Source organism: Furipterus horrens, unplaced genomic scaffold, assembly GCF_987537825.1.
Source record: "Furipterus horrens unplaced genomic scaffold, mFurHor1.1.pri manual_scaffold_8, whole genome shotgun sequence".
NCBI classification, from domain to species: Eukaryota; Metazoa; Chordata; class Mammalia; order Chiroptera; family Furipteridae; genus Furipterus; species Furipterus horrens.
In genome coordinates, this window is record NW_028327178.1 from 2,586,386 (window position 1) to 2,613,431 (window position 27,046).

Consider the following 27,046-nt stretch of genomic DNA (forward strand, 5'->3'; position numbering starts at 1 on the left):
CGACGACAGCTCACCCAGAAGGAGACATAATTTGAATAGTTCCATAACTGTTACGTAAGTTAAAACTTAAAACTTCCTGAAAACGAAACTTGCTGGCCTATTTGGTGTCACTGGATACTTCGACCATACTTTTAAAGAACAACACCAATTGTACCTAATCTCTCCCAGAAAAATAGGAAAGGGAAACTTCTCAACTCATTGTCTGCGGCAGTATGACTGATACCCAAGCCAGGCAGGTGTAGTGTGCGAACAGAAGTGTACACACTATCTCCCAAATACAGATGCAAAAGCTCCACACACATCCCATTGATACAGCACGTTGTTATATACCACGAACGAGCGGGGTTTATTCCCGCGGTGCGAGGCTGGCGCAGGGTCTGAACATCAATGTCTCCATCATGTGAAAAGGCTGAAGAACACGTGGACTGCTCGGGAGGGAAACTGCGCGCTTGGCGGCATCGCATGCGTTCCCCCGGAAGAGGCCGGGCAGGCGGGGGTGCGAGCCCTCGCTCGGCACCTGCACGTGCTCGTCCTGGGGCAGGCGACCTACAGGTGCGCCCCGTGCTGCCGTTCTTTCGGAATTAATCACTGTTGCCGAAAAGGGCCTTAAGAAACGCCAGACGGCTTTTCAATGCGCTGGGACCGCCCGCGCTGTTTTTCTCGAACACTCGTGAGGCTTCCTATGGCTCTCCCAGCCTGCGCCCCGAGTGCTGCGCGTCGCTTAGGTCGCCCCGCGGCAAACACGCCGTCGGGACGAGGCACGGACGCTAACGCCAGCCCTCGCCGAGCCAGTGGTCGCCGCGAAGCACCCAGGGACACACCGCTAACCCGTGGCTGTGCTTTTTGTCCCCACCCCGTGGGTTTGGTTTCCCTGTGAGAGCTGGGCGATCCGGAGCGGCGACTCGCCCGGGGCAGCGCGCCCGTTTCAGCGGAGCTAAGCGACGGCACGGCGTGTTGGAACGTCCGCGAGGCGAGGCTCTGTCTCACGTGACGCTAACAATTGACCCGAGACTGTTAGAAAGTGACGTCCCGGCCCGGCTGGCCGGGCTGGATTGGGGAATGCGGCGACTCCGCCGCGCACAGAGCGGACTCTGCGCTGGCCCCTGCGGACCGCCCCGTAGGGTCCGTCCTTCCCGAACACACGTGCCGCCCTGTCACCCGGGTCACCCCGTCCCCGGCCGGGGCCAGTCACCCCTCCTCCTGCGCAGGCGCAAGAGAAGCCCCGCCCCTCTCCGCCCCGCCCCGCCCTGACCTGAGCGCACAGGCTGCTTCTTCAGCCAATCAACACCCGCTTTGGGCGGGGCGCGGTGGGGCTGGTAAAGGGTGTCTGTCGAGGGCGGGCTCCTTGAGTGACACGGATTCCGGCCAATCATCGGAGGCCGTCAGCAAGCCGCCCCCTCGGTGGCGCCGGTTGTCCAGCCCCGGGCTCAGGGCTGGGACGCGGGGAATGCCCCGGCCCTGGCTCGCTGAGTCGCCTGTTGTGGTCCGCTCGGCTCAGCTGGTGTGTGCAGGGCCTGCAGCTCGCCGCGCTCCGAAATGGCCGAGGCGTCGGACAAGGCCGTCACGTACTACACCCTGGAAGAGATCCGGAAGCACAACCACAGCAAGAGCACCTGGCTGATCCTGCACCACAAAGTGTACGATGTGACCAAGTTTTTGGAGGAGGTGAGCTGGTGCGGCGCGCCGCCGGCCGGGGTCGGCAGGGTCCCCGGCGGGACCTGCGGCGCGCGGCTCTGCGTGCGCCCCTGCGCCTGCTCGCCCAGCCCCGCACCCCGGGGGGCGGTCTGCGCGCCTGCACACCGCTCTGTGCGCGCTTGCCCCGCGCCTCTGGTGTCAGCGCCCGCCGGGGAGCGCTCCCCGCGTCAGCGCACCTGTGCGCGCCCACCTGCGCGCAGCCCGAGGCGCCCAGGCCGGCGCCGCCGCTGCCGCGGGGGCCGCTGCGCGGGCGTGCGGGACCCGGCACCACCCCGCCCTTGGTAGGAAACCGAGTCGCGGCGGGACGGACTTCCCGGGTTTTGGAAGCTACTTCTTCCCGAGTTTGCCTGGACCGGCCCTCCTTCTGGGATGGGGGTCGTCCCGCTCCTGGGGTTCCGGGAATGGGTTCCTAAACGGAGCGGGTTGGAGGCCCGCCCTCCCCCGCCTCGTGAGCTGTGGGGGCCGCACCCACTGGCCCACCCACGGTCCCCGCCCACGCAGCCCCGGCGATTGTGATCGCGCCCCGGGAGGACTTCGCAGTGCGCTGCGGGGCTGGACTCCTGGGGCCGAGCGTGGGTGTGCGGCTGGCTTTGGCGAGGTGGGAGGGGAGAGGGGCGGCAGCCAGGACGCTGCTGGTGGGACCCGACCCTGACGCAGCTCTGGACGTTGTAAAACAACTGCCTGACTTCAGGGAAAAGAGGCCCTTGGTACGATTTTTTTTTTTTTTTTTTTGCAGTACATTTTAAAGGGCTTTTCTTTCCTGCCTCTGCAGCTTTATCACTGTGGGCAGCCGGAGTCATAAATCTGAACATTTCCTTCCTTCATCCCCCGACAATGAAAGGGAGCGCTTGGGGATGGGAATTCTTTACATAGTTTGAGGTCCCCGGAGAGGCCGCGCTTAGCTGGGTCACAGTTTACGTCAAGGGACTTCTGTCTTGCAGGGAACTTTACAAAACCGTTTTAGAAAAGGTTGGAGTTGATGTTTATCAGTAAGATACTTTGCTGTGAACTTGTCACTCGGGGCAGGGCCAGAAGATACCACAGTGTCCCGATTTAGTTAGGGGTGGTTCTAGTTGGGGCGCACGTCTGATCTGTCCTGTCGCTTCCGCGGAACTGCACGGAGCTTATTCGCCGTTACACTTCCCTGAACTAAAGACCCTGAACGTAACATGAGGTGTCACTGACCCCACATGTCTACTTGGGACTCTTTCTCTCCCTACCCCACCCCGGTGGTATCAGTAATTCTGCAATTTTAAGGTCCAGTGTGTGCTTTCTTTGTGTCTAATAAAAAGAATAGCACTTATAAAAGATTAATAGGTTATTTTATATAATACAGTATTTGTTCTTTCCTTCTTTTTCTTTGTCTTGTGTAGGAGCTTCTCTGACCTTCCTCCTCCAGATGTCAGAAGCACCCCTCCCCCAATTGTGCCAACCAAAAATGACCCCAGATAGTGCCAAATGCCCCCTTGGGGACAAAAATCATTCATAGTCTGGAAGGAATTTCTGCTGTAAAACGTGTTTTGCATAATTTTTAAGGGTAAATTTCTCCGGAGGAGATAATAAGGAAACCATGTCCTGTTACATTTCACTCTTAGGGGGCAGCAAAGGGGAACTGCACAAGGCTTCTGAGTGAAACGGAGGGGATGCGAACAAGCCCGTCAGTGAGCTGGCCGACAGCAGAGTCCTGTAGCTTTCTCAGTTTTCAGTCTTTATTGATTTCTTCTATTGAGAGAGAGGGAGAAAGAAACATCTGTTTGTTGTTACACTTACTTTTTTTCTTGTAAGCACCCTGAGTGGGGATCGTACTCACAACCTTGGCGTATCCAGATGATGCTCTAACCAACTGAACTACCAGGCCAGTGACTCAGTAGTCTGCCTTTGAAATTAGTTTGGGGAGAATGCCTCCCAAGTGAAATTCTGTTTATCACTAATATTCTATAACTAATAAGTATAGTAAGATAACAGACAACTGCTGTTTATAGTGCTGTGTATCTCATCCTTATTTTTGAAACAGAAAGAAGCCCAGAAGATCTGTCTCTCCTCTCTCCCCTGCCCTCTCTCTTCAATCATTTAAAAGCTCCAGAAATTCATGAAGCTTTCCTTGCATGTTAACTAAACAATATTGTTTTCACTAATTTACCTAAATAGGAACTGATTTTTTCCGGCAGGAGCGGGGGAGGAGCAGGGAGCAGGCTTCCTACCTCTAAGTGAACTTTTCACCATGGGTGAGAAATCCTTATCCTACAAATTCACCCACCCCTAGGGACAGCAGTCTCCACGGCACCTTTCAGAACATCATAGGTTTACACGCATGCTGCACTCATGTGGAGAAAGGTCCTAGTGGGGTGGATTGAAGGGGGTCCTGGCCTGCTGCTGACACTCTCTGCACCTCAGATGCCCCCTTTAATGTAAAATGGGAAGATGATAATAGTGCCATTTCACGGGGTCATTATGAAAAACAAAATAATGCTGGCTAAATGTGTCACATGGTCTCAGGCATGTGATCTGTGCGGTAAGTGCAAACTCCCACACCAGCGTGGGTCACGGGGTGGCGGCTCTTCTTTCTGTGTCATCATCTGTCGCTGAGTGCTAATAGGAGATTTTAGTAAGGGCGTCCGTACATCCGGCAGGTGATGTTGAAACAGGAGAGTGTAATAAAAAAATTATATTCTTCCAGGTCAGAACACAGGGACAGTTTCTTAGTGGGGTGGCGGGCTCTGTCTCCTGCAACAGTGGCCTTCGGAAGGTGTTCCAGTGTTCGGGAAAGCGCAGACACCTGAGACGGTGGGCGGGCCCAACGCTGGGGGCCGCTAAGTCGCAGCAGGTGTTGGGTTACTATCTGATACCAACCTGCAAGATTATGAGCTTACCTATCTATGCATTTTGAACTAGTTTTTTTTTTTTTCTTTTCTGTCCCGAGTTCCGGTGTTTGAATTTATATTCATGAAGTTGGGTCTTGACATATGATTATATTATTGGTAGGGTTAATGATTATAGAACTCAGAGGGAAGCTATTGAAATGAGACAGTAGGTAGGCACTTGGGGCCAGGAAATAAAACGGGTTTGCTTTTCTTCTTCTGTGATTTGGGCAGCAGCGGCTCCTCAGCTGTTAAAAGAGCCGTGGAGGGAGAGAAGAAGGTATCTCGGAGCTGACGGCAGGTTAACTTGCTTTCACGTCCGTTGATGTTTAGTTTGTGAAATAGGTTATCTTCCTGAGAAAACGCTACACGTGGAATGCCTCTGTGTCACGTGATCCAAACGGAAACTTGCTGCTCTAGCCGCTTTCTGGTGGTCCTGGGGCGGGGCGCTCCGGCGGGGTCCTGGCTGCCCCCCGGCATCATTCTGCCTCACAGAGCCGTGGGCTCCGCACTCACGTTTGCTTTCCTGGTCTTAGGCAGCCTTTGTGGTAGGGCCTTAGTTTTGTTATTTTCTGTGACCGCGTCTGCCTCCTTGGCAGAGACCCACAGTCTGAGCCTGGGGGCACCTCAGCGCCCTGGGAAGAGACCGTGGGCGCCTGAAACCCAGTGTCCTTAACTCTGGAGATAGGGCTGCCACGCTCAGGGCCAAAATCCGACGGTTCCGCTTTTCCCAAGGAAACGGACACCTTCCCAGACCTCACACGAGTAAAAAGCTACGGTTGCAGCGGCGGCGGAGCCGGTCTCTCGGGCCCCCCGGACGGGAGCCCGTGGCCCGGGCCGCTGCCGTCGAGTCTACATAAATTCTCCGGGTAACTTTTTGCTACTCTTGAGAAGAGGTTTTGAGAGTGTTTGTGAGGCTACATTTTTTTTTTAGCTGTTGCATAACTAAACCTCGAGATGGTTCACTTTCGTTCTTCTGTATCTTTGAAGTAGGAAAGCGTGAGCCAAGGGCAGGCAGCGCGGATGGCAGCGCGTGGGAAAATCGGGGTGGCAACACTGCTCATTGCCGCTGTAGGCTGCTATCTGTTCCTCCAAAAGTTCCCCAAGCCACAAGACACCACCAGTAGGTACCTCAAACTTTTTTTAAAATTGAATTTATTGGGGTGACATTAGTTAATTACATAGGTTTCAAGGGTCCAGTTCTATAATCCGTCGGTATATTGTGTTGTGTGCCCGCCACCCCCGTCAAGTCTCCTTCCATCACCATTCCCACCCCCGTCCCCGCTGGTCATCACCGTACTGTTGTCTGTGTCTCTGAGTTTGTTTGTTTGTTGCTTAATTCCGTCGCCTCTTTCACCCAGGCCCCCAGCCCGCCGCCCCTCTGCCAGCTGCCAGCCTGCTCTCAGTAGTCTGGGCAGCCGCGGTCCCGCTAGGCAGTTGTGGAGCACTGCTGGAGGTGGTGAGGCAAACGGGGTCTAGATCTGAGCCCTATTGTCGAGGTGACCCCGGGCAAGTCACATACATTCTCCAAATCATTTCCTTCCTTCTCACGTGGGCAACATTATGTTCCCTGCTCCTGCTTCAGGGTTGTGAATGTTGGCAGGAATAATATATGTGGAAATACTTGGGGAAATATGTAATTCTTTTAAGGTAGAATTTTCCTATAAATTAAGTGTGATGATTATTTTTGTATTTATATAGTAGGTATGCAGCTCAGGAATTATAATGTTAGCCAGTGAACGAAATTGGTTCAAAATACAGATAGTCCCTTGAAGAAGACGTTTTCAGGAATGTGTGCTCTGCATAAAGGGATACCATCTTTTTTCTGAAACTTTAAACAATACAGCTTTATTCTTTGTGGGGAAAGACTACATGGTTATTGTAAGGAACCAGACAGTGTGAAAAAGTGGAAGAAGAAGATCAAAGCGGCCCAGGTTCCACCGGGCAGAGGTGACCACCAAGAATGTTCTATTGGACATTCTTCAGACAGCTGTAGACACATGCACCCCTGCACAATGGGTTGGTTTTCTGTACACGGTAAAATACTCTACATGCTGTTTGGTCATCTGCCCCCTGCACCCCCGTCGTATGACAGGGACACCGTTCCAATTTAGCGAGTCCTGTTATTGGCCGCCTCCTTCCTGTACGGATGTCTCATCCCGTATGGCCCTCCTCTCTCCCCACACTTGGCTGTTTGATTTCCCACCTGCGATTATGTCCTCAGGTAAACGTCTCTCAATGGGGTCCTCAGGTGAAAGGTTGTACACCTTCTACATTTGACGCCTGTCCTCATGTTGTCACGGACTAGGGACCTGGCCCACAACCCAGGTATGTGCCCTGACTGGGAATCAAACCGGCGACCCTTTGGTTTGCCGGCCGGCGCTCAGTCCACTGAGCCACACCAGCCAGGTCCATATATATATATTTTTAATCATAGCCATTCCAACAGGTGGGCGGTGCTGTCTCACTGCGGTGTTAACTTTCCTCTGGCTAATGAGGTGGGACCTATTTCATGCGCTTATTTGCTATGCGCACCCCTTTTTGGAAGAAATGTCTGTTCAAGTCTTTGGTCCTTTTTGTATTTGGATTCTTCGTTTCCTCTTTGCTCCATTTAGAGACTTCTTTATTCTGGATATAAGTCCTTTGTCAGTTATGATGCTAGCAAAAATGTTCTCCCAGCCTGTGGCTTGTCATTTCATTCTCTTAATAAGATCTTTTAAAGAATAAAAGGTTTTAATTTTTATGAAGTCCAGCTTATTCATTTTTCCCTATACATATCATTCTTCCACTATTATGTCTAAAAACTCTTTGCCAAATCCTGTCTCTTCAAAAAAGTTTTACATTCTGTCTTTCAATCTGTGATCTCTTTGGGGTTGATTTTTGCATAAAGTGTAAGGTTTACAGATTTTTTTTGACTACTGACGTCCAGTTGTCTCAGACCATCTGTTGAAAAAGCTCCTTCCTCCATCAAATTACTTTTGCATCTTTATCGAACGTTGGTTGGAAGCCTTTGCACGGGTCTGCTTCTGGTTCCCGCCTCTGTCCCATCGGTCTGGGTGTGCGTCTGCCGGGAGCCCATGTCCTTGATTACCAGCTGTGGCCTCCGTCTTACAACACTGGTGTCATTAGCTGTTGAAGGGTCTGGATAGCCAGGGATATGGCCTGACTCACATTTAAGTGGTCACTCTACTGGGGCGTGCGTACATGGTCAGGGGCCAGGGACACCAGGCAAGGGGGGAGGGGGGTGGTAGAGGTGGGGAAAACTGGTCAGATTCTGGCTGCACTATGAAAGCTGAGCCCGCAGTGTCCTGGGATTCCGTGGGGGGTGGAAGAGAGCGAGGAGAGTCAAGTACAACCCAAGGGTTCTGCCCTGAGCAGCTGGGTGAACAGGATTGTCACCGCGGAGGCGGGGAAAGGCGGCAGACGGAGCAAGCCTTGGGAGGGAAGGTCCCTTCAGTTTTTGACGTGTTTGGTTTGAGAAGCCTACAAGGTGGAGATGTGCTGTAGATTGTGCACCCAAGAACCCAAAGTTTAACCCTGGCCACTGTGGCTCAGTGGATTGAGCGTCGGCCTGTGAGCCAAGTGTCGCTGGTTCGATTCCCAGTCAGGGCACATGACTAGGTTGCACGTCAGGTCCCCAGTTGGGGGCACGTGAGGAGTCAGCAGGCATGACGGGGTGGGGGGTGGTAGGGAGAAGGGGCTTGTCATGAGCGTGCGCCTCCTTGAACATTTAGGGAAACGGCAGGGAAAGCATTATTTATAAAGTTGTCGGGAGCGATTGGTACTGAATCCTCCTTTCCAAGTGCTTCCCTCCATCCAGTAACAAGGGAAAAAACTATCAAACCGTTGTCAACCTGATAACAATGACATTGACAGGTGTTTTGTCACTAAAAGGGACTGACTTGGGGAAGGGAAGGGCCGTGACCCAGAGCGCGCAGACGTGGTGGGCCGGCGCGTCCTCCGCCTCGGTGCCGAGACTGGGGCTGGGGGTTGTTTGTTGATGGGAAACGGAAGTCAAGGGCGGGGGAATCGGGACCACGAGCTTTACTGTAAACATGGAGTTCCGCCTGCAGGGTCCTCCCATCACGGGGTGCGGAGAACTTCTTCCAGCCTCCTGCCCCCCCAGTCCCTCCACTCCGATGTGCTTCCTTCCAGGCCCCCTTGGCCCTCCTCCCGGTGCGTTTTCACCTGTGTGACATGGGCTGCTCACAGCACCTGCTGTCCTCCAGGTGCCACTGGGCTTCTGCCTCGGGGCCTTGGCGAGAACACCCTGCTCACTCCGCTGGTGAGCGGCTCCTGAGCCTTTCCCGCCGCAGCCCCCGCCGCCCCTCCCGGATGTGTCCCCGCCGCCCCAGCTCCTGCGTGGGGAGCTGCTTCCTGGGCCTGGGGCTGACTGTGGGCAGCTGTTGCTCTTCTGCACGGCAGTCTCCTCCCTGGACTGTGACCCCTGTCGTGCTAATGGCCGAGCCGGCCAGGGCATGTAGCACGTGTCCCGGGGGTGACTGGCCCTCAGAAGCCAGTGAGGCAAGCACTCTGCGTTTCATCCCATGACCCTCAGTGTGACGCAGGGAGGCGGTGCTGCTGAGCCTGGTACGAGCTCTGAGGCTGCAGCGCGAGGGGCATGCGTGGTCCCGGGCACTGCCACACAGCGGGCTCCTCCACTGAGTCCCTGCTGGGAGCCACGCACGCCCCTGTGACCCCACACAGCTTCCAGGCCTTTATTCTTTGCCTCCTCAGGAAGGCAGCAGCTGGGAAGGATAGAAAACACTTGGGCAGGCGACTTATTTTGTCCTAAATATTTTTTTTAATCCTCATCCAAGCATGTGTTTATGAACTTGAGAGAGAGGGGAGGGAGAGAAGAAACACCGATCCATTGCCTCCCGTATGCGTCCCGACCGGGGATCAGACCTGCAGCCCTGTGGCTACAGGAAACACTGCAGCCAGCGGACTCACCCGGCAGCGCCTGCTCCGGACCTTCTCGGGACCGTTGGCTCTCCCGACTCCTTTGGGTTGCCCTCGTCTTCGGCTCGACGATGGCAGATAATCTCCGGACACACATTTTTTTTGCCTAGTCATTGTTTACTCCACTTTTCTTTGGCAGCGCTAAGTGTTTGGATTAAAGGATAATCCTGCATTGGTGGACTTTGGGGCCACGGGACACATTACAGCTGAGTGGGGTGGCCCTTTATCGCCCTCTGTTCTTGCTTAGTTTAAGCGAGCCCCGGGGGGAAGGCCGTTAGTGCACGTGTGACACCGAGTGTCATTTTGCTCACCCTTCTGGGGTGTCTTCAGGGACAACCGGTCACCAGGTAGCACCCCGAGCTAGGAGAGTCTGTGTGTGTCCTCTGAAGCTTTGTGGGTATGGCCCAGGCTGGCAAGGCAAATGACCAAGTTTCTTGGGGTCTGGAAGAAGCGAGCCAGATTTTCCTCTAGACTCCCCAGAGGGAAGCATGTGAAGAAACTGTATTTAAGGTGTCCTAGCTAACTGGGGTCACTTTGTTCAGAAACATAAAAATGGTCATTTCACACGCGTGTTCCGAGAAGAGAGGGAGGCTGCGCTCGGTGGGAACCGGGGTTCTGGTCCCGTCTCCTCCATGAACGGTCGGCGTGACGTTGGCCTTGTTTTCCCGGGGTCCCAGCTTCTCCACCCGTGATTCTAAGGACGTTGGGTTTCTGAAGGTTCTTTTAAACCCAGAACTTCTGGGATTTTCCCCTTCAGCCTGACCTTCGAGTCCAGATCTCTGGTCCAGAGGTGAGGCGGAGGAGGCAGAGACTTCAGGAAGCCGGGAGTGTGCCTGGGAGAGGGGGCAGGTGACAGGCCCCGTGCCGCCCCCGCTGGCCAGACGCCTGTCTGCACTCGGGGCCTGTGTGTTCTGCCGTGATGCTGCGGCCTTCGCTCATGCCAGTCCGCCCTCCAGGAGCTCCTCGTTCTCCACCCGTCACACTGCTCTGAGGCCCTCCATCATGTGGCCCACTCTACCCACCCAGCCCGGGTAAGTCTGGGCTCTCCAGATACAGAACCAATGGGAGGCATGCGTGCACACACCCACACACACCCATACACACGCACACACATGCACACACAAACACACACCACCCACACGCGCACACACACACACACACACACAACAGAGTTCCAGGAAAGCTGGTGGTCACTCAGTTCGAGTCTGCAGACCCAAGAGCCGGGGGAAGCCAAGGGGACAAATCCCTGTTGGAGGGCAGCAGAAGATGAGATGACATGCCCCAGCCCAATCAGCAAGGCAGGAAAAGAGGGTCAGGTGCCGGCTCCCTCTGCCTTTTGCTCTGTTCAAGCCCGCCATGGGTTTGCGGAAGCCCCGGGCATTAGGGGAGATCGCCTGGCTTACTGGGCCCACCCATCCGAATGCTGCCGACCTGTGGAAGTAGGCTCCCAGACACCCCGGCCATAACACTTACCTGGGCCTCCCGGGCCAGTGCAGCTGACGCCCCGAGGGAGCCCCTGCACGGCGTTCTGGGGTTTGCTTTATTCAGACGACTCTCCTCTCTAACCCCGTGCACCGAGCGCGTTTCCAGCCCTGAGCCTTCGTCCCTGCTCATCCTCTCGGGGTCTCTCATCTGTCTGCTCCGTTCCTGCAAATTCTAATCCAGAGGGGCCTTGAGTGTGTTTGAAGGTATTTATGAAGATGGCCTAATGGTTAAATATTGGATAAATTAAGACAGCGCCTTAACATTTCTCTAATTGTTTAATGTATGTAAGGACCATTGTCCTAATTTGGCGGGGGTGGGGGTAGGGGGGATGTTTATTTGCATGTTATGTGCTGTAGGACATTACTTTCCAGCCTGTGGTGTTTCTTGTCAAAATGACTGACATGGTAATTAGGGTTAAGCTCAGAGGAGCCCCAAAGAGCTGTGCTTACACACAAGGTAGAAGTTGATTCACCTGTGGTGAGGAAACAAGCTTTGCAGGCCAGGTGTGGTGTGCCAGCCCCCTCAGGCCCTTGGGGCTACACTTCTGTCCCACCTCTGGGCCCTTTCTTAGGGTCTGGCCCTCATCCCAGGTTCAAAGGCAGCATCCCCATTCCAGACAGCAGGATGAAGAGAGGGATGAATAGAGAGGGCAAAGGGCACGGCATGCTAAAGGGAAGGCTTCTAGCAGGTTCTCCTGACACTTACACATATATTTCATTAGCAGGAATTTAGTCACATGGCACACCCAGCTGCAAGGGAGACTGGGAAGAATCTCTATTCTAAGGAGCTCTTTCTCAGCCAGAACTTTAACTGTTGGGGGGAAGGGAGAAGCAGATGCTGGAGCAACGAGCAGTCTTCACCCCAGCCCACGTGGTTTTGCACCTGGGCACCTCCTGGGCCACGTAGACGTTGAAGCTCTTTGTTGAGAAATTCAGGAGGCCTTCAACTTGCCTGCAGAAGTTCCCCACTGGAGACCTTTGAGTGGGCCCATGAAATGGTCAGAAGGGCATTTGAGGACGAGTATCCCAGCAGATGTGGAAGAAGGCCAGGGGCGAGCAAGGCCTGCTCAGGGGCTGGAGCCATGAACTTGATGAGAGGAGCCCTCTGTGGCTTCATTTACAGGAATGCAAGGCTTTCCTGTCCTGTGAACAGTATCTTCTAACCCTTGACTTGGACATTTTATCACTTGTTTTTCCAAAGCCACTAAAACTTACGAATCCTAGGAGTTAAGGTCAGTGACTAAGTAAAAATGTCATTCTGTATCAAGTCCGCATAACCGTGACAACTGAGTGAAACTGTGGGGGCACAGAAATAACTTCCTCCTACCCCCAAGGTTCTTCCGACCCGTGTAATAATCAAATTCACATGCGACAGATTAGCAGGAGAAAAACAGATTGAAGCTTAATAACACGTATACCTCTGTATACATGGCAGAGACCCAGGAACAGGGAGACCCATTGACCAGGGTGGAAATCATCGCCGGAAGTCAGAGAAGATGTTGGGGTGGAGAGTCCATTGTGGGGGATGACCAGGAAGAGGACCGCGGACAAGGGCAAGCTTAGTGTGCAGATGTACGTCCTGCCTGGTGCCCTGACCAGGAAGGCACACCTAGCACAGTGCGGAGGACACCCAGCGTGAGCGTCCGTCCACAGACTGGAGCTTCTACTTGGTTTTTAGAGCTTCTTCCGCACCTGCTGTTGCTTACAATTAATAAGCATAAAATAGTCATCATCCCCAAGAGGCATGCTTCGGGGTAGTAAATGAGCTCTCCTTATTTGTATCGAAAGGGAACGTAACCAGCGAAGGGAATGCCAAGGCTAAGGTCTACACGTCTTTGTTGTTTGGGTCGCGAATCTAAGGCGGTGTAGGACGCCTCTAGCCACCAACAGTAGGGATGGAGGACGGACCGGGAGCGGGTTCGCTCAGGGCTCGGTTTCTGAGTCGGTGTGTTGCCCACGGCGTGTGTGAGTCTACAGTGACTGATGTTCCCATTTTCTGTCTCCTTAAGGTTATTATTGCCTACACACGAAGAATATGTTTACCGGAACCGTCTGGATCAGGAGTGGCATCTCAGTCTGTCTTTTTTTACCTTGCCAGTTCTTGGAGGTCACTGTTAGTGTGCACTGTTACATATGAAAGAGCGTTTTCCTCCAGTCAGCAAACCCTGGCTTCTGCAGGGTCTCCAGCACGGCACCTGTTCCTTTACTGACCATTTCTCTTCGGCCTCATACAAGAAGGGTTTGCGACGCTGTCCTCATGGTGTTGCCTCTCATTCTTGTCCGCTTCGCATGCAGAAGGCAAGCCCACACCTTCGTCCCTTCTCCTTCTGTGTCTGACCCCGGTCTGTTTGCACTGTTTGCTCTGGGGAGCATCTTCTGCTATCCTTGCCTGATCTTCTGTTTTCTTCCTGTGTATGGAGATGGGACTCATGTTTCCATTTGAAAAAGTGGCATGCTGCATGTGGTGTCTCTCTCACCACTCGTTATACTGAAGTCGGTTAGAAGAGGGGGTGCAGGCAGCAGCCCCGCGGGGACTGGCTTTCGCCGCTTGAGCAGTCCTGGCGTGGCCGCGATGGCACATGGGGGACTTGCCCATTCAGTGTGGGTCGCGTTCTTTTCTGTAATGACCTAGAGCAGTGATTTTCAGCTGTTGTGCCGTGAGGATTTTTAAAATGTGCAGCATCTGACTGTTTCGTCAGGGGTGCTGACCTCTTTTTCCTTAGATTGTCCAATAAAAAAACTGACCACAGCCTACACCACAATAGCCGTCCAGTGTGACTGCCCTGTGTTGAACCTTCAGCATATAGGTTTTATCATAGTGTTGCATCTCATTGGCCGTGATGCATAATAAAGTTGCATCTGATTGGTTAATTTTTGGTACGAGAAATCCTTATATACAAGCATGGGCACCTGATTTTTTAAAGTCACTTTGGAGCAAAAAGGGTAGTTAATTACTACTATTATTATTTGTTTTGGAAATCAAAATTATACCTATTTTTTGTCAGATCAGCAAAAAATATATTTTGGGTGTGCTGCAGAACTTTAGGTATTAGTTTCTGCACGCCGTGAGATGAAGAAGGCTGACCGTCGTGACACAGGGTATAAACTGTGGAGCTTCGTAGCACTGAACGGAGGGCGCCTTCTCAGCGAGATTCTTGGGACTTTGGTTCTCAATGAAGCCTGTCCCGTGCACTGCGAGGCGAGGCCATGGCTGTGCGTTCAGCCCCGACACCTTGGTATCCTGCCCGCAGGAAGCACCGCCAAGAGCGCTTGAACGGCACCTGCGCTCCGTGTCTGTCCTATTGAAGCAGATGGTTTCCGCTGCGGCGTCTTCCGAAGGAGGCAGAGTAGGTGGGATCACAGCTGGGCCTGCGTCGCAGCTGAAGAGGGACGTGCGGGTCGTTGGTTTTAGCCACGTGGACTTTCCACAGCAAGGAACGCGTGCGTATTGACCTGGAAGTGCCGGGCGCTGTGGAGGAAAGGCAAAAGGAGAGTCTGCGTTGTTTCGTGTGCTGGCGTCGCCCACGGGCTGTCTGCGCTGCGTCACTCGGTGCGGGTGTTCGGCACCCAGTGAAGAAGAAGTTACCAAGTTCGTAACATGTGCTTCCACTGTGAGCTCTTACTTTTTTAGAAAACAGGGGCTATCCCTTTTATGTCACTGAGCCCCCCACGGGCACAGCAGTGCCATTCGCTGGAGTGACCCCCAGTGCGGCCGGGGCGGCCTCACCCTCCCCATCGGGCATTGGCAGGTTGAGCCACACCCGTGAAGGCCAAAGGTCTCCCTTAGGTGCCTGTCCTTCAACAGAAGGACCCATTCTTTCTTGAATTTATTGATACTCATTTGACACTCTTTGTTTTCTGCCTTATTTGTGTTTCTCACATTTTCGCATGCACTTGGCAGACCCTTGGCTTTGATAAATCTTCAAATTCACAAGTCCAATTGCAGTTTTATTTCCCACGTTAATAAAGTGTGAGTGCAAAGGCTGAGACCACTTCAGACGCTTAGTGATTGTAAAAGGAGAACAAAGCCAGAAAGCTATTAATTTAGGTTAAATTAATATACATACAAAACCCAGAACAGACTGTCGTGCGAGGTTTTATGGCATTGTCTCTGCACAGACAAGAAATTCTGATCCTCACTCTCCAGTGCCCCGGGGCCAGCAGAGGGTAAAACAAGTGGGACTGGATCCTGAGACCTGCCACGGCCACCGAGAAGAGCCCTTGGCCCTCGGCCCTCGGCCAGCTGTGACTTCTGTGTCGGCCGCGCCCTCCTGGATACGGGAGGGGCAGAAGCTTTCTCTTCCCGGGCAGCCTGGCTGCGCTGAACTGCTGTTCTGGCCCGTGGCCCCGTGCACGAGCCCCTCTCCGGGAGAGGACATGCCTTTTCCGGCCTCACCCCGGCTTCCCCCAGCTCCCGAGAACAGAGTGCGTGGTCCGTGGCCCCGCTCAGCCGCGCCTTCCTGCCTCCCAGGGGAAGCGACTCAAGTTCACGCCCGTGTCTCGTGTTACTGCACTGCGGGGCCTGCCGCGTAACTCATGAATGGTCGGCCCGTGGGGCTGTCGAGGAAGGTCAGGAGCCGTTTCTGTTACTTCTTTCCTTTTTTGTGACTTTTCGGTTCCTTACTGTTTTTCTGTTACAGTTGTCCCACACCCCCCCCCCCCCCCGCCTCCCCCAGCCCACCCTTTCTGTTATTTCTTTACCCTCAGGTTAACGGCATGCTTCTTCAGGATCGTCACACGGATTTTTTGTGTTTTCCTGCCTGGCCCACAGCATGCCTAGCACATACAAGACAGTCCATATTTTATTAAATGAATGCAGCGATTAAATATGGGATTATGTGGGCCGAGCTGTCACAGTTCCGGAAAGGAGGGTGGAGTGAAGTTGGAGTGAGCAGGGTACCAGTAACTAAGGGTTGTGGCGGACGCGTCCCACACCGGTGTGGAGCGATCTGCCTCTCGCGGCCACCTGTCCAAGCGGTGTGTACCTGCCACGTGCCAGGCACTGGGCCCGGTACTGGTGCAGCAGTGATGGACACGGCAGGCGGCAGTCCCTGTCCCCAGGCCCCTCACACGCATTGATGTGAGTGTAGCGTGGGCGGCGCTCAGCGCTGGGACGGAGACTGTGGCGTGGGGAAGCGGGCCGGGACTTTTCGGATGGGCGCCCAGCCAGGGGCCCCGAACGCTGCCGCCCCTCGGAGTGGAGACGCAAGGGTGGGTGATATCACACCCGGGAGATGAGGCTAAATGGGGCAAGTGTGGGGCCTGAGGTGGGATGAGGTTGGAGCGGGAGGCCCACGGGAGGGCGGTGGTGAGAGCCCAGGGAGCGGGCACTCGCGCGGGGCCCTGTGTGGGGCTCTTGGGGGGAACCGGAAGACGTCAGTGTGGGGGAGGGGGCCCCTCACTTTGGCGCACCCCTGAAGCATGTCCGCACAAGCCCTCCTCTCTGCCGTGGGCCTCCCTCCATCCCCACTGCTACGACCGGCCTGGGCGGAGCTCCAAAAGCACTTTCCTGGTGGCAGGGCGCCTTCGGGGCTGCTGACCCGGGGTGGCTAGGTGATGGCCGTGGCTGTCCCTGCCGGAGGTCTCGGGGCCGGTCTGGGGTGGGAGCGGCGATGCCACCGCCCAGATGTGCGGGAGGGTGGGCGTGAGGAGGCCGGAGGAGTGGCGTTTGGCTTCCCGTGCTGGGCCGCAGCGGCTGGCGCGTGGGGGCAGCTTTGCGAGGGTGGGAAGACGGGGAAGGCGCGTGTTTGCTCTTCGTTCCCGTGCTGTGTTTGGGATGCGCACCGGACGTGGAGGGGCCGCGTCATGCAGGCTGTTGTGCGTGGGAGGTGGGAGCTCAGTGGATGTCACGTGGGGGAAGGGTCCTCATTCAGCTGCTGCCCTTGGAGCACAGGCCGTGTTGTGGTTCAGGGACTCAGGCCAGTGCCGATGGAAGCTGGACAGCGCCCACGCCCGGGCCGGGGCGCTTCCGTGCAGGGACCAGAGGACCGGCACGTGGCAACGCCCGGCGTGAGCCACCGTGTGTGTGTGAGGAGGGAACTGACCTTGGCACTTGATGCAAATGGAAGTGGTTCCTCCTGGGGAAAGCGGGGCCTCCGTGTGGATGCGCCAATGGCAGTGCTGGGGTTCCCGTGGTCCTCCCCGCTCCCGGCCGTGCCCTCCGTCTCCCCAGCGCCGCAGCTGTCGCCGGCCACACACGTGGCGGGCGTGAGGGCCCGGAGGGCGTGGTACAGGACAGCGTTCTGGCCCAGAGCTCACGCACGGGGCTCGCCGTCCGTCAGAGAACTTCACCTCTTCTGTCACCTCTGATCTTGCCTGTGTGTGTCTGGGCACTTCGGTCTTTTCCTTAGGAAATCCCCAGGTAATTTTGCTCCCCTGTTATTTGATCATCTTCCCTTTTCAAAGCCTTGCCTTGTCTTGGGGCCACCCCACATTCTGTAACTGGGCCCAAAGATAGTCGTACATGCCCTGAGGGTTTCCGGACAGAGGTCGCAGACATGCCCGTCCCTGGGAACTAGACGGTACCAGCAGCCGCGTCCCCAGTCTTCCTTTGTCACTTGTGACTTCTGGCTGGTAAGGGAGTGTTTACTGTGGTCTTAAGATGTCATTTGTGTTTATTGCAACACACGAGTTTGCTAACAGGCGGGCAGAGTGCCAAGATGAGGCGCCGAGTGTCGTGATTTAGGTTTGATCTAATCGGCAGTGGGTCGCTGTCTGTCTCTCCTTCCATTTCAAGGAAAAATCAAGTGTGGTAATTAGTCAATCCCATATTTTTTATTGTCTTATCAAGTTTTGAGTTATTTTCTTCCAAAAAATCAGTTTTTAGGCTTCGTTTTTCTTACTGTTTAAAAAATCTTTAGGGTAGGGTAAAAGTATCTTAGCCCCAATTCATTTATTCTGTGCCGTAGTTTTTTTTTTAATGGTGCTCAGCGAAACCAGTATAACCCGAGATATTTCTCGCTCATTGTCTCCCCCTCCCCCTTGGAATTCTGCTTCACAAATAATTTAGGATCTAAATCATAGCTCAATAGTTAGATACATACACCACACACACACACACACACACACACTCTTAAACACATACCCTTCTGTGTCCTCTGCTTGGTCGGAAGACAAGTTGAGAAGTTGCCCTTTTGCTTCAGGTTAAGAAAGTTGGGTTACTCTCAATGAAGTAGAATGTTTACTTTTTCCGTTTTAGCCCTTTAAAGATCAAATTCTATATTTTTAAAACTTGCCTACTTTTATGATTCTTTATAAAAGGCCAATCTGTTTTTAGCCTCCCTTGAAATTTTCCTTTGAAGATAGGCTGTGCTGGAAAATAGAGGTTTCTTCTGGGAGATTATCTGCCCTCCCAAATCCTTCACAGGGGCCCCAAGTCAGGGAACTCACTCATGAGCAAAGTCACGCACCCAGCGGCAAGGGCTCTGCGTAATCTGTGCGTGCTGAGTTAGCCACTTCGTATTTCCCCGCCTGACGGTAAACAGGCTGTCCCCGACCCACAGCCTTCGCTGCCATTGTCATGGCCTGCAGATGCTCCGGACGCTTCCCGCTGGCTTTGGGGGTGAGCCTGCCCCCTGCCCGTACCTCTCTCCTGAGTCCTGTGCTTGCCTGAGCAGACTTCCAGTCTCCCGAATGCCCCCGTAGGGGATGCTTCGGTGGATTTGGAAGGGCCTACACGGTGTAACCAATGTTATGCAGCCATTTAAAAAGCCACACTGAGGGATAACGATGTTGGAAAATATTTAATAAAAATGCTGGGTAATATTTATTGGTCTTACGTTGTGTACCAGACACATATAACGACACCTTTCGTCCTCCGAAACTATATAAGTACCATTACCGTGCCAAGTTCATGTAGAAAGAGTAGCCCCTAGGCACACTGTCCCCACACATGTATGGTCATCTGCTTTTTGTCTAAGGAAACTGGGTGCATTTGGTAGCAATCACAATTTTCTTTTTAAAATTATTCACATATGCACGTGTCTATCCAGGTTTCTCTGGACGGCAGGATTATGGGTGATTTAGGTGATTTTTCTTTTTCTTTTGTGTTTGTGCTTTCTAATTCTTCTATAATGTAGATGGATTACTTTTCCAAATCGTAGAGAAAAAGTAAGTGCATTTGTTTAGCAGTCCTGTGTTTAAACAAAGGAGGGGAGAAACAGGTTTCAGACAGACTAACGGTCTGCCTTTCTAAAATGTCGTGTGCCTTTACGCCCCCCACTGCTGGCAGGAGCTAGGAGGGGACCACGGTCCGTTGTGCCAGTGAGAGCAGGTTTCCTTAGCTGTTGCTCACCTACAGGGGCTTTGCTCAGGGCTGGGTGGACTTGGTCTAAGGTAATGACGGAGCTCAGCTCAAGAAGGCTTCTTCCCCAGGAAAGTGTTTGGGGTGATAGGACCCAGCACGTTCTCTTCACCTGACTGACAGCCGCTTTCCTTGCCCTCCCCCGGGTCCGTGACGGGGCCCACCTGTCAGCCCCTCCCTGAGTCGTGACCCGCGTGGCTTTACCGGCAGAGGCAGCTAAGGGCACTGGGATGCTTCCATTACCCAGAAGGCTCTTTCCACCCATGTCGAACCAACCTCTGTCCTCCGTGCTTCTGTCCCATGTCAGTGACATGGCCAAGTCACTGTGGCACCCACTTGCTTTGCTTTTCCTTCCAATTAGCAGGTAAGGTCTGCAAGAGGCGGGGGGCTTGCTCACCTGTCCACCAGGCTGTACCCTCTGTCCTGGGCAGGTACGCAGAGTACTTTCAAAGGTGAATTCTCATCTAAGGTCTCAGGGTCTATGTTCACACCGAGGCCTAAGAGGTCAAAGTGATAGGACTCAAGGAAACATAGATTAGACCCAGATTGAGAAGAGCAACTTTGAGAGGTTTATGGAAAAGCAGAGAAGACATTGTGAAAAGATTAAAAATACCCGCCTAATGCCCTTAACACCACGTGGATAACCCGGAGAAACGAGCCCCTCCCGCCCCTGCAGGACGCGTTGGACTACAAAGGCGCGTTCTGTTTTCATCCCCGTGGAGGAGGCGCTGTCCTCGCAGGTTGTCAGCCGTGACTGATGGGTAACCTGTTTGGTTAAATAAACTGGCCACTTCTGGATCTCATTTGCTTGGAAAAGAATACTAGTTTTTTAACCTGTCGGTCCTCTGAACAGCACCCTGGTGGGGAAGAAGTCTTACGGGAACAAGCTGGGGGCGATGCCACCGAGAACTTCGAGGACGTCGGGCACTCTACGGACGCTAGGGAGCTGTCCCAGACGTACATCATCGGGGAGCTGCATCCGGTAAGTAGCCAGGGAGCCGCTGGGCGCCGAGAGCCCCCAAAGGCCCGCTGTGTGATCGCTGCGTCCCGTCATGGCGGTGAACGAGGGGCAGGCTGTCGGAGGCTCGTAGGGGAGCCCGGCACGGCCGTGTTCGAGCATTTCCATGTTTCCACCGCGCGGGGGCTGAGCCTGCGGAGGTAGGAGCTGGCACTTTGAGGAAGTAAGCTTCGTTGATCTGGAGGTTTTATTTGCCCACACACCTTCATCTCATACTTCACCAACGGGGAGTAGTTGACGGTAACCGGGGCCTCCGTTAGCATGGTCCGCCTGTCCTCCTCCCTGTGCTGCAGCCGGTGAGGGCAGAGCGGGGCGTTTCTGGGTGGTGCCGGCAGCACTTTTGTTCACCTGCCTGCTGGGCTCGCCCGTCAGCCTTTAGACACACTTAATCTTGAAGTGACTCAGCTTTAGGTAGATTATGACCTTGCAATGGGGAAATTGCAGGAATTCACTGAGGCTATCACACAAATTATACACACACACTCAGGTACATACACACATATGTACACAATGCATATACACAGGTACACACACGCACACACACACACACACACACACACACATCCTGAAGGTAATTTGAGAGGATAGACAGGAAGAATCTGATTACTCAGCTGCCCCCTGATATAAAGACCAGAATCCAGGTCTAATAAATGCACGTACACACCAACGTATAACTGTGATGCTCAGGGACACTGTCCTGGCCTTTGGAACTCCAGGTCAGAATACCTCTCCACACTTAATCTGTTAATAATTTTTGCAGTGAAGTCAGAAGGATCAAACTTCATTTTTAACAACCCAGGTAGGTGAACCTAATAGGATAATCATGGAACAGCGATGTTTTTGGGAAATCTCAGTGAGAGCGAGCACTTTGGAAACAGTACTTCTGTGACACTTCTCATTGTGTAATGTGCCTTGTTTTTCATTGCAGGATGACAGAGCAAAGATAAGCAAGCCTGCGGTAAGTGTCACTGTCTCAAGTGTCTCATCGGCTGTGCTCATGGTCCCGGGATATCACCCCTGCAAGGCAGAGGGCAGAGGTCTCCTGCTGACCCGACTGCGGCCAGCGCAGGGGCTGCCAGGGCTGTGCACGTGGCACCTGCTGGGCTGGCTCGTCACTCCTTTCATTTGTATTGATCAGTCATCACATTTCATCGGGATAGTTGTGTGGTCTCTTCATGAGACTCTCAATGCTTAGAATCATTTTCCCCTCATGATTATCAGTGGACACCTTTTGAAGAGCTGCTTTTTATAATGGACAGTGTGCGATTTGACACAGCATTATTTTCAGAGAACTTAAACTGCAACAGAGGCCTTAATATTTAAGCCTTTGAGTACACGGCCGCTGTCTTCATCCACATCTCTAGGACATTGTAGATGCTCAGTAAATACTTCCTGGGTAAATTTAGTGTTATTTAAATTTACAGAATGAGCCTTATCAGATTTTTTTTTTTGATGCATTTTTTCCTCAGGGAAGGAAAATAAGTCTCGTATATCTAGATCTGTGGCCTGGCCCTCCAGCCCTCCTCTCTGAGCTGATCACCTCACTCGTATCTGAAGATACATCCATAGGCAGAATGGGTGACAACAGCCAAAGTTCCCAAAAAGTGCACACAGGAGAAGTCGTTCTTGGCCTGTAATTAGCGGACTGTGGGGGACGTTTTGCCTAAAACGAGTGACAGAAAGTGGGATTTTTCTATCTTGGATTATGTCCTTGGCATTACTAGGAAGAGCAGAACAGTCAGACTGCTCAGGGCTCGTGCTAAGACCTTGTGAGCTCATTTGCCAGCAGCTGCTGCTGACGAGCCATTGTCTGAATTTCGTCTACAAGGAAATCTGGCAGTTAACCAAGTGAGCATGAAGGCGATGTTGCCCTTGGAACCCCAGAGAGAACAATAAAAGTCCGCCCCCTGCGATTTCGTTTATATTCTCCCCTCTCCCTGTCCAAGGAGGGCGTGAGTCCGGTGCTGGTGATCCCAGCGCTTTGGGAAGATAAAACAGTGGACTTCAGACTTTGAGTTGCCTCTGAAACGGTTGGCCAGAATCTTTGCTGCTGGTGCCTGTGGCTTTAGCACCTTTTCTGAGGCTGAAATTCTGTGATGCGTTGAAGTGTTTGCCTTTTCTCCAAAGCCTGTCCGGAAGAAAAGTATATTTTCTCCTGTTCGGTGTTCTGTGTTTGAAAATCTTGGCGCAAATCGTTCAGCTCTCCTCAGACAAGGATTTGATAGGCTCTCTATGGGAACTTAGATCCAGCGCAGGTCCAACTGTGTCTTGAACCAGGACACCCAACATCACTGCCTTAGTTTTGAAAGACAGACTCTCCTCTTCTGTTTGCTTGTGATCCCCGGAGCCCCACCAGCCAGGCCCTCTGTTTGCCTTTAGAACACACGTGACTGGGCCCACCTTAGAGCAGGCCTGGAGGAATGCGAGGCAGGAACTTGCTCTCTTTCTTAGAGGCCGTAAGCAAGCCCGGGGCGGGAGCTCTGTGACCGCTTCTCTGGACTGTGCCGCTCGACCACCAGGAGAGTCGTCAGAGGCTGCTCCTGGCCTGTGTGTCTGCAGAACCCTCCGTCTGTCTCCAGACTGATCAGTGTATGCTGGGGTCTGAAGTTTTCTGAAACGTTGCCTGCTTAAAATCCCTAAGTAGCTGAATTGTGGAATAAGATGCACCAAAGATTGTTAGCTTGACTCTGCCCAAAGGAAAACATGATGTCAGGTTGCCAAAATAAGATCTCTGTGGACGTAGAAATGATGCATTTTAAATTAAACAAGTCCATATCTATCGAATTTGCTTGCATGGAAGATGTTAGTAGTTGGCAGTTCTTTTTCTTGGTTGTAGTTTTCAGAGCATTGCTGTGTGGGTGACTTTATCTGAGTGTCACGGTGGGACCCAGGGAAGGTGAAAACAGTGACCTTCTTCAAGGTCACACGCCCAGCACCCATTGCAGGCTTGGCAGTTGCAGTCTCTTAGGCTTATGCAGACTCTAGACTTTGCATGGAAGGCAGTCTGTTAATGGTATGCTTAGGAAAGAGTTCCGATTAAAGAACAGGCTACGTTAGGTGAGCTCAGAAATGAGAGGACTTTGATTTGCAAAAGCTCAACGGGCATTGCACGCCCTTCTCTAGAGCTTATCCTGTACCATTTTAATTGTTAGCCCACTTGAGATGGAGCCCTCCAGGGCACAGAGTGAGCAGGTGGCAGAGCCTGTAAGGAAAACCCTGGTGTTCTCTCCCTGTGCGTGGTTGACAGTTGGTTAGTGACATACCCAAAGCCCAACTGGGCCCCTTCAGAGCAGGAGGGGAGAGACCGTTTCCTTTTGCATCAGGACACTAGTTGGTAATTCAAACTGGCTTTGACTCTCGAGCATCCTGGGTTAAGAGCCCAACAGATACCAAGTGATCAAAAACATACATGATCTTTTCAAGTTCAGCTCTCACAAGCTCGCTGCCGTTGCTGGTGGCGATGACGCGCCAGCCGTGGTTGGGCCCTGGTGCTCAGGCAGCACCGGGGGAGGGGAGGGCCAGGCAGCCGGGCCCGGGGCTCTCCGCTTGCGCAGTGAAACGCACGAGCATGTGCCGGGCCCAGCAAAGCAGTGATGCGTGTTTGCCTGCTGTTGACTAGTTCGGGCTGAGCTTTCGAGGGTGACAATATTACCTCCCATCGACTATTGGGTTTCAGAGCTGACTATGCCTTTCTTCTAACAGCTAAATAATATTTTTGCAAATTCCAGTTACTTCTTAAGAATCTTTGTTCATGTTACTTGTAATATACGAAATTTGAAAAACCACCCTGCAGTAGCTGTGAATACTTTTTCTAGTCTCTGAGATTGAACATTGTTCCCAAAGATAATAACTGCCAAGTTTTCTTTGTCATTGACTTGTTTTCTCCCTGCTCCTCTGTCAGGAATCTTAACGGCCGGTTCCCAGGTTGGTGGGTCGCAGCCCGGCTTGGCTTGCTGGTCCCTAACGTGCATCCACCCTTCCGGGAGCCCCCCGCACCCCGCTGTGTGGAGCTTTGCCTCAGTGCAGACCCTGCTGCCGCTGCCTGGTTTGCTAACGGCTTTTGCCCTGGGCTTTGGGGCCCTGCAGAGCTGAGCCCTAACGCTGCGGCCTTATTCAGGGCCCTTTCCTTTGGGGCGCTAACGCTTCTGCTGGTGTGGAATTTTGAAAGGACGCTGCCTAACACGTTTGCCAGCCTGGAAGCATTTGTATTTCTCGAGGCCGTGGTTGTCCGGCCGTTTGGGGAAGTGTGCGTTTCCCAGAGCCAGCCCGGGTCACTGTCCCGGTGCTGACGGCCTGTCAGAAGCTGCTGGGGGGTGCCCAGGCCGGGACGGAGGAAGACCCAGCACACAGGGTGGCCTCATTGGGAGGCTGCCTGGCCGGTGCCCGTGTGCAGTCCGTCCCTGGGCCGCCAGCGCCTTTCTAGAACTGTCTCGTCAGAGTGAAAGGCTATCCCAGTGTTCCACTTTAAATGGCGGTGCTTAATTATTTTTATTCAGCTGACATGTCTTTTAATATAACTTGGGGACACTTTTACTCCATATAAGATCTGAATGAAATGAGCATTTTTAACTGAGCATTTCATTCATGGCTTTGAAGATCTAAGCTCTCTTCCTAAAGGTAATGGTGGGGTTGTGTGCGTGTGGAAATCATATCTTGTCCTTTGTGTTTTTGAAGAACGCACTGAGCGGAACACTGTGAGCTCACTTTAAAACGGGTTTTTCGTCCATTGTTTGTTCCCTTTAACTTATTTTCCTTTTTCTCTCACATTTCAGGAAACTCTCATTACTACAGTTGAATCTAATTCTAGGTAGGTGGTAGTTTTCTTTTAAAATGTCATTGTGATCAGAAGATTCATAAATGCAGAGGGGCGAGAGGCCTCTCCCGGCCCTCAGGGGACAGCAGGGGTCGTGGCCACTCGGCGCCCCGACTGCTCAGGGCACTCCCCCCTAATCGGTGGACAGCTCAGACTGCAGACAGTCTTCAGAAGGGCCCCGATCTCGCCCTCCAGCCGCATCCACCCTCAGGAACGGATGGGACGGACCAAGTCTACTTTCGCTCTCCAGGCAGACATTTTATTCCCTCCCCATCTGCTACAGGACCAGTCCCTTCAGCTGCAGGGACTCCACCTCTCTGAGCCGGGACCAGTTTTCCACAGGCCCTGAACTTGAACTCCGTAATCCAAATGTGGCACGCATTGCTTGTTCTGTGCACTAGATTTCTTTATTTTAGTCCCACATCATAGGAACATTTTTGGCATGAAACGGACTTGTGTAATTGCCACGATATACTTATCGTTTTGGGACCCAAGCTCCAAACCACAGCCACAGATTGTGCCAATTTTATTTCACCCTGTCTAAGTCAGTTGCCCTGTGTTGTACCTGCCCCGCCTCCTGGCGGTCCTCCACTTTTTCTCCCGTCACATAGGTTCCTCCGAAAGGGACACAAGCCCAACCAAGATGCAGATCCCACCTGAAACCCTTCCTCAGTTGGAACCTTAATACTGAACCTCCTCTTTGAATGGGTGATGTGTGCAGAGGATTAAAGAGGGAAAGTGTATGGCAGAAAATTGCTGTGTCCCTAGCTGTTGGCTGGCTTTATTCAGATTCCAAAACCTATATATTAATTTCTCTTTCCTAAGAGACAGTAGGTTCAAATCCAGCTCTGTCCCCGATTTGATCCGTAATTCTATGCCTGAAGACTGAACAGCATGCCAAGTAGGGCTTTTGTGATCCCCCGCACACGGGCCATGGTTAAGTATCTGGGCTGTTTGTCAGCGCCGTGAATCTGCCCCACACGTGTAAAGATTAGATTTTCGAAACGGGGTCCCCAGCGGCAGAGCGGTGGGGCTGGCCGCACCCTCAGCCACCGTACCTTCCTGTCTCGCTGAGGGCACGGGATTTGCCCGTGGCTACAGAGCTTGCTGATGCCTCTCCCAAAATGAGGACCTCGGTCTTCTTCTTAGTGCCGTCCTGAGTTCTTAATGAACACGTGAAACTAGAATGAAAGCCCCAAGGAATGCTCCCGTTGTGGGCCTGTGACACAGGACAGTGCCGATGTCCTTTAGATAAGTCGCTAGGCCTAGGTCGCAGCATCTTCGGGGGCAGTGGTTCCTGGCTCTCTGTCCACATTTATAGAAATAGCGTGAAGTGGAGGTGGGGGTGGAGGGGGACGTTTGTTTTCTTCGAAGGCGAGAACAGTAGAGGAATTGCCAGAATACCAGCTCGCAGCACGTTTAGCAACAGAGCTGCCTTTCCGTCCGGGAGGTCAGAGGTGGTTCCCACGGCAGTGAGGAGGCGCGGAGGTGCTGCCGTGGGAACAGCGTGCAAGCGCCATTGCTCTTCCTTTCCAGCTGGTGGACCAACTGGGTGATCCCAGCCGTCTCCGCGCTGGCCGTGGGCCTGATGTACCACTTCTACACGGCGGAAGCCTAACCCCGCCCTCAGGCGCCCACGAGAGGACAGGCTGCTCTGGATTGGGAAGAAAGAGGCCCGTGCTCGCTGCTTCAACCGGCAGAAACCTTCACCCGAAAAGTAATTCTAACACAGCTGATTCCCTCTCCTCCTACCTTAGAAACAAACCAAACCAAAAGGGACTGTTGTCTTCTCTTCACTCTGGAACTTCCGCAGGGCACCTCCTTCTTCACCAACTTTACTTCGCTGTTCTGTGACTACGTAATTTACTCACTGTAGCATGATCTTTTAAAAATATATCTGGCATTTCAAATATA

At 53.1% G+C, this 27,046-nt stretch overlaps 1 protein-coding gene across 2 annotated transcripts; it reads left to right on the top strand.

The window, feature by feature from the left end:
• Positions 1–1,370: 1,370 nt before the first annotated feature.
• Positions 1,371–27,046, top strand: CYB5A (cytochrome b5 type A). 2 transcript variants are annotated; one of them, XM_090285389.1, is made up of 5 exons: positions 1,377–1,665; positions 20,155–20,283; positions 21,248–21,277; positions 25,092–25,126; positions 26,669–27,046. In XM_090285389.1, exons 1-5 carry the CDS (start codon positions 1,537–1,539, stop codon positions 26,748–26,750), a joined length of 405 nt encoding a protein of 134 aa, XP_090141515.1. In that variant the 5' UTR covers positions 1,377–1,536; the 3' UTR covers positions 26,751–27,046. The 2 variants fall into 2 exon arrangements, with proteins under 2 accessions (XP_090141514.1, XP_090141515.1); XM_090285388.1 differs by lacking the exons at positions 25,092–25,126; positions 26,669–27,046 and adding an exon at positions 21,789–21,971 and having other exon boundaries at positions 1,371–1,665.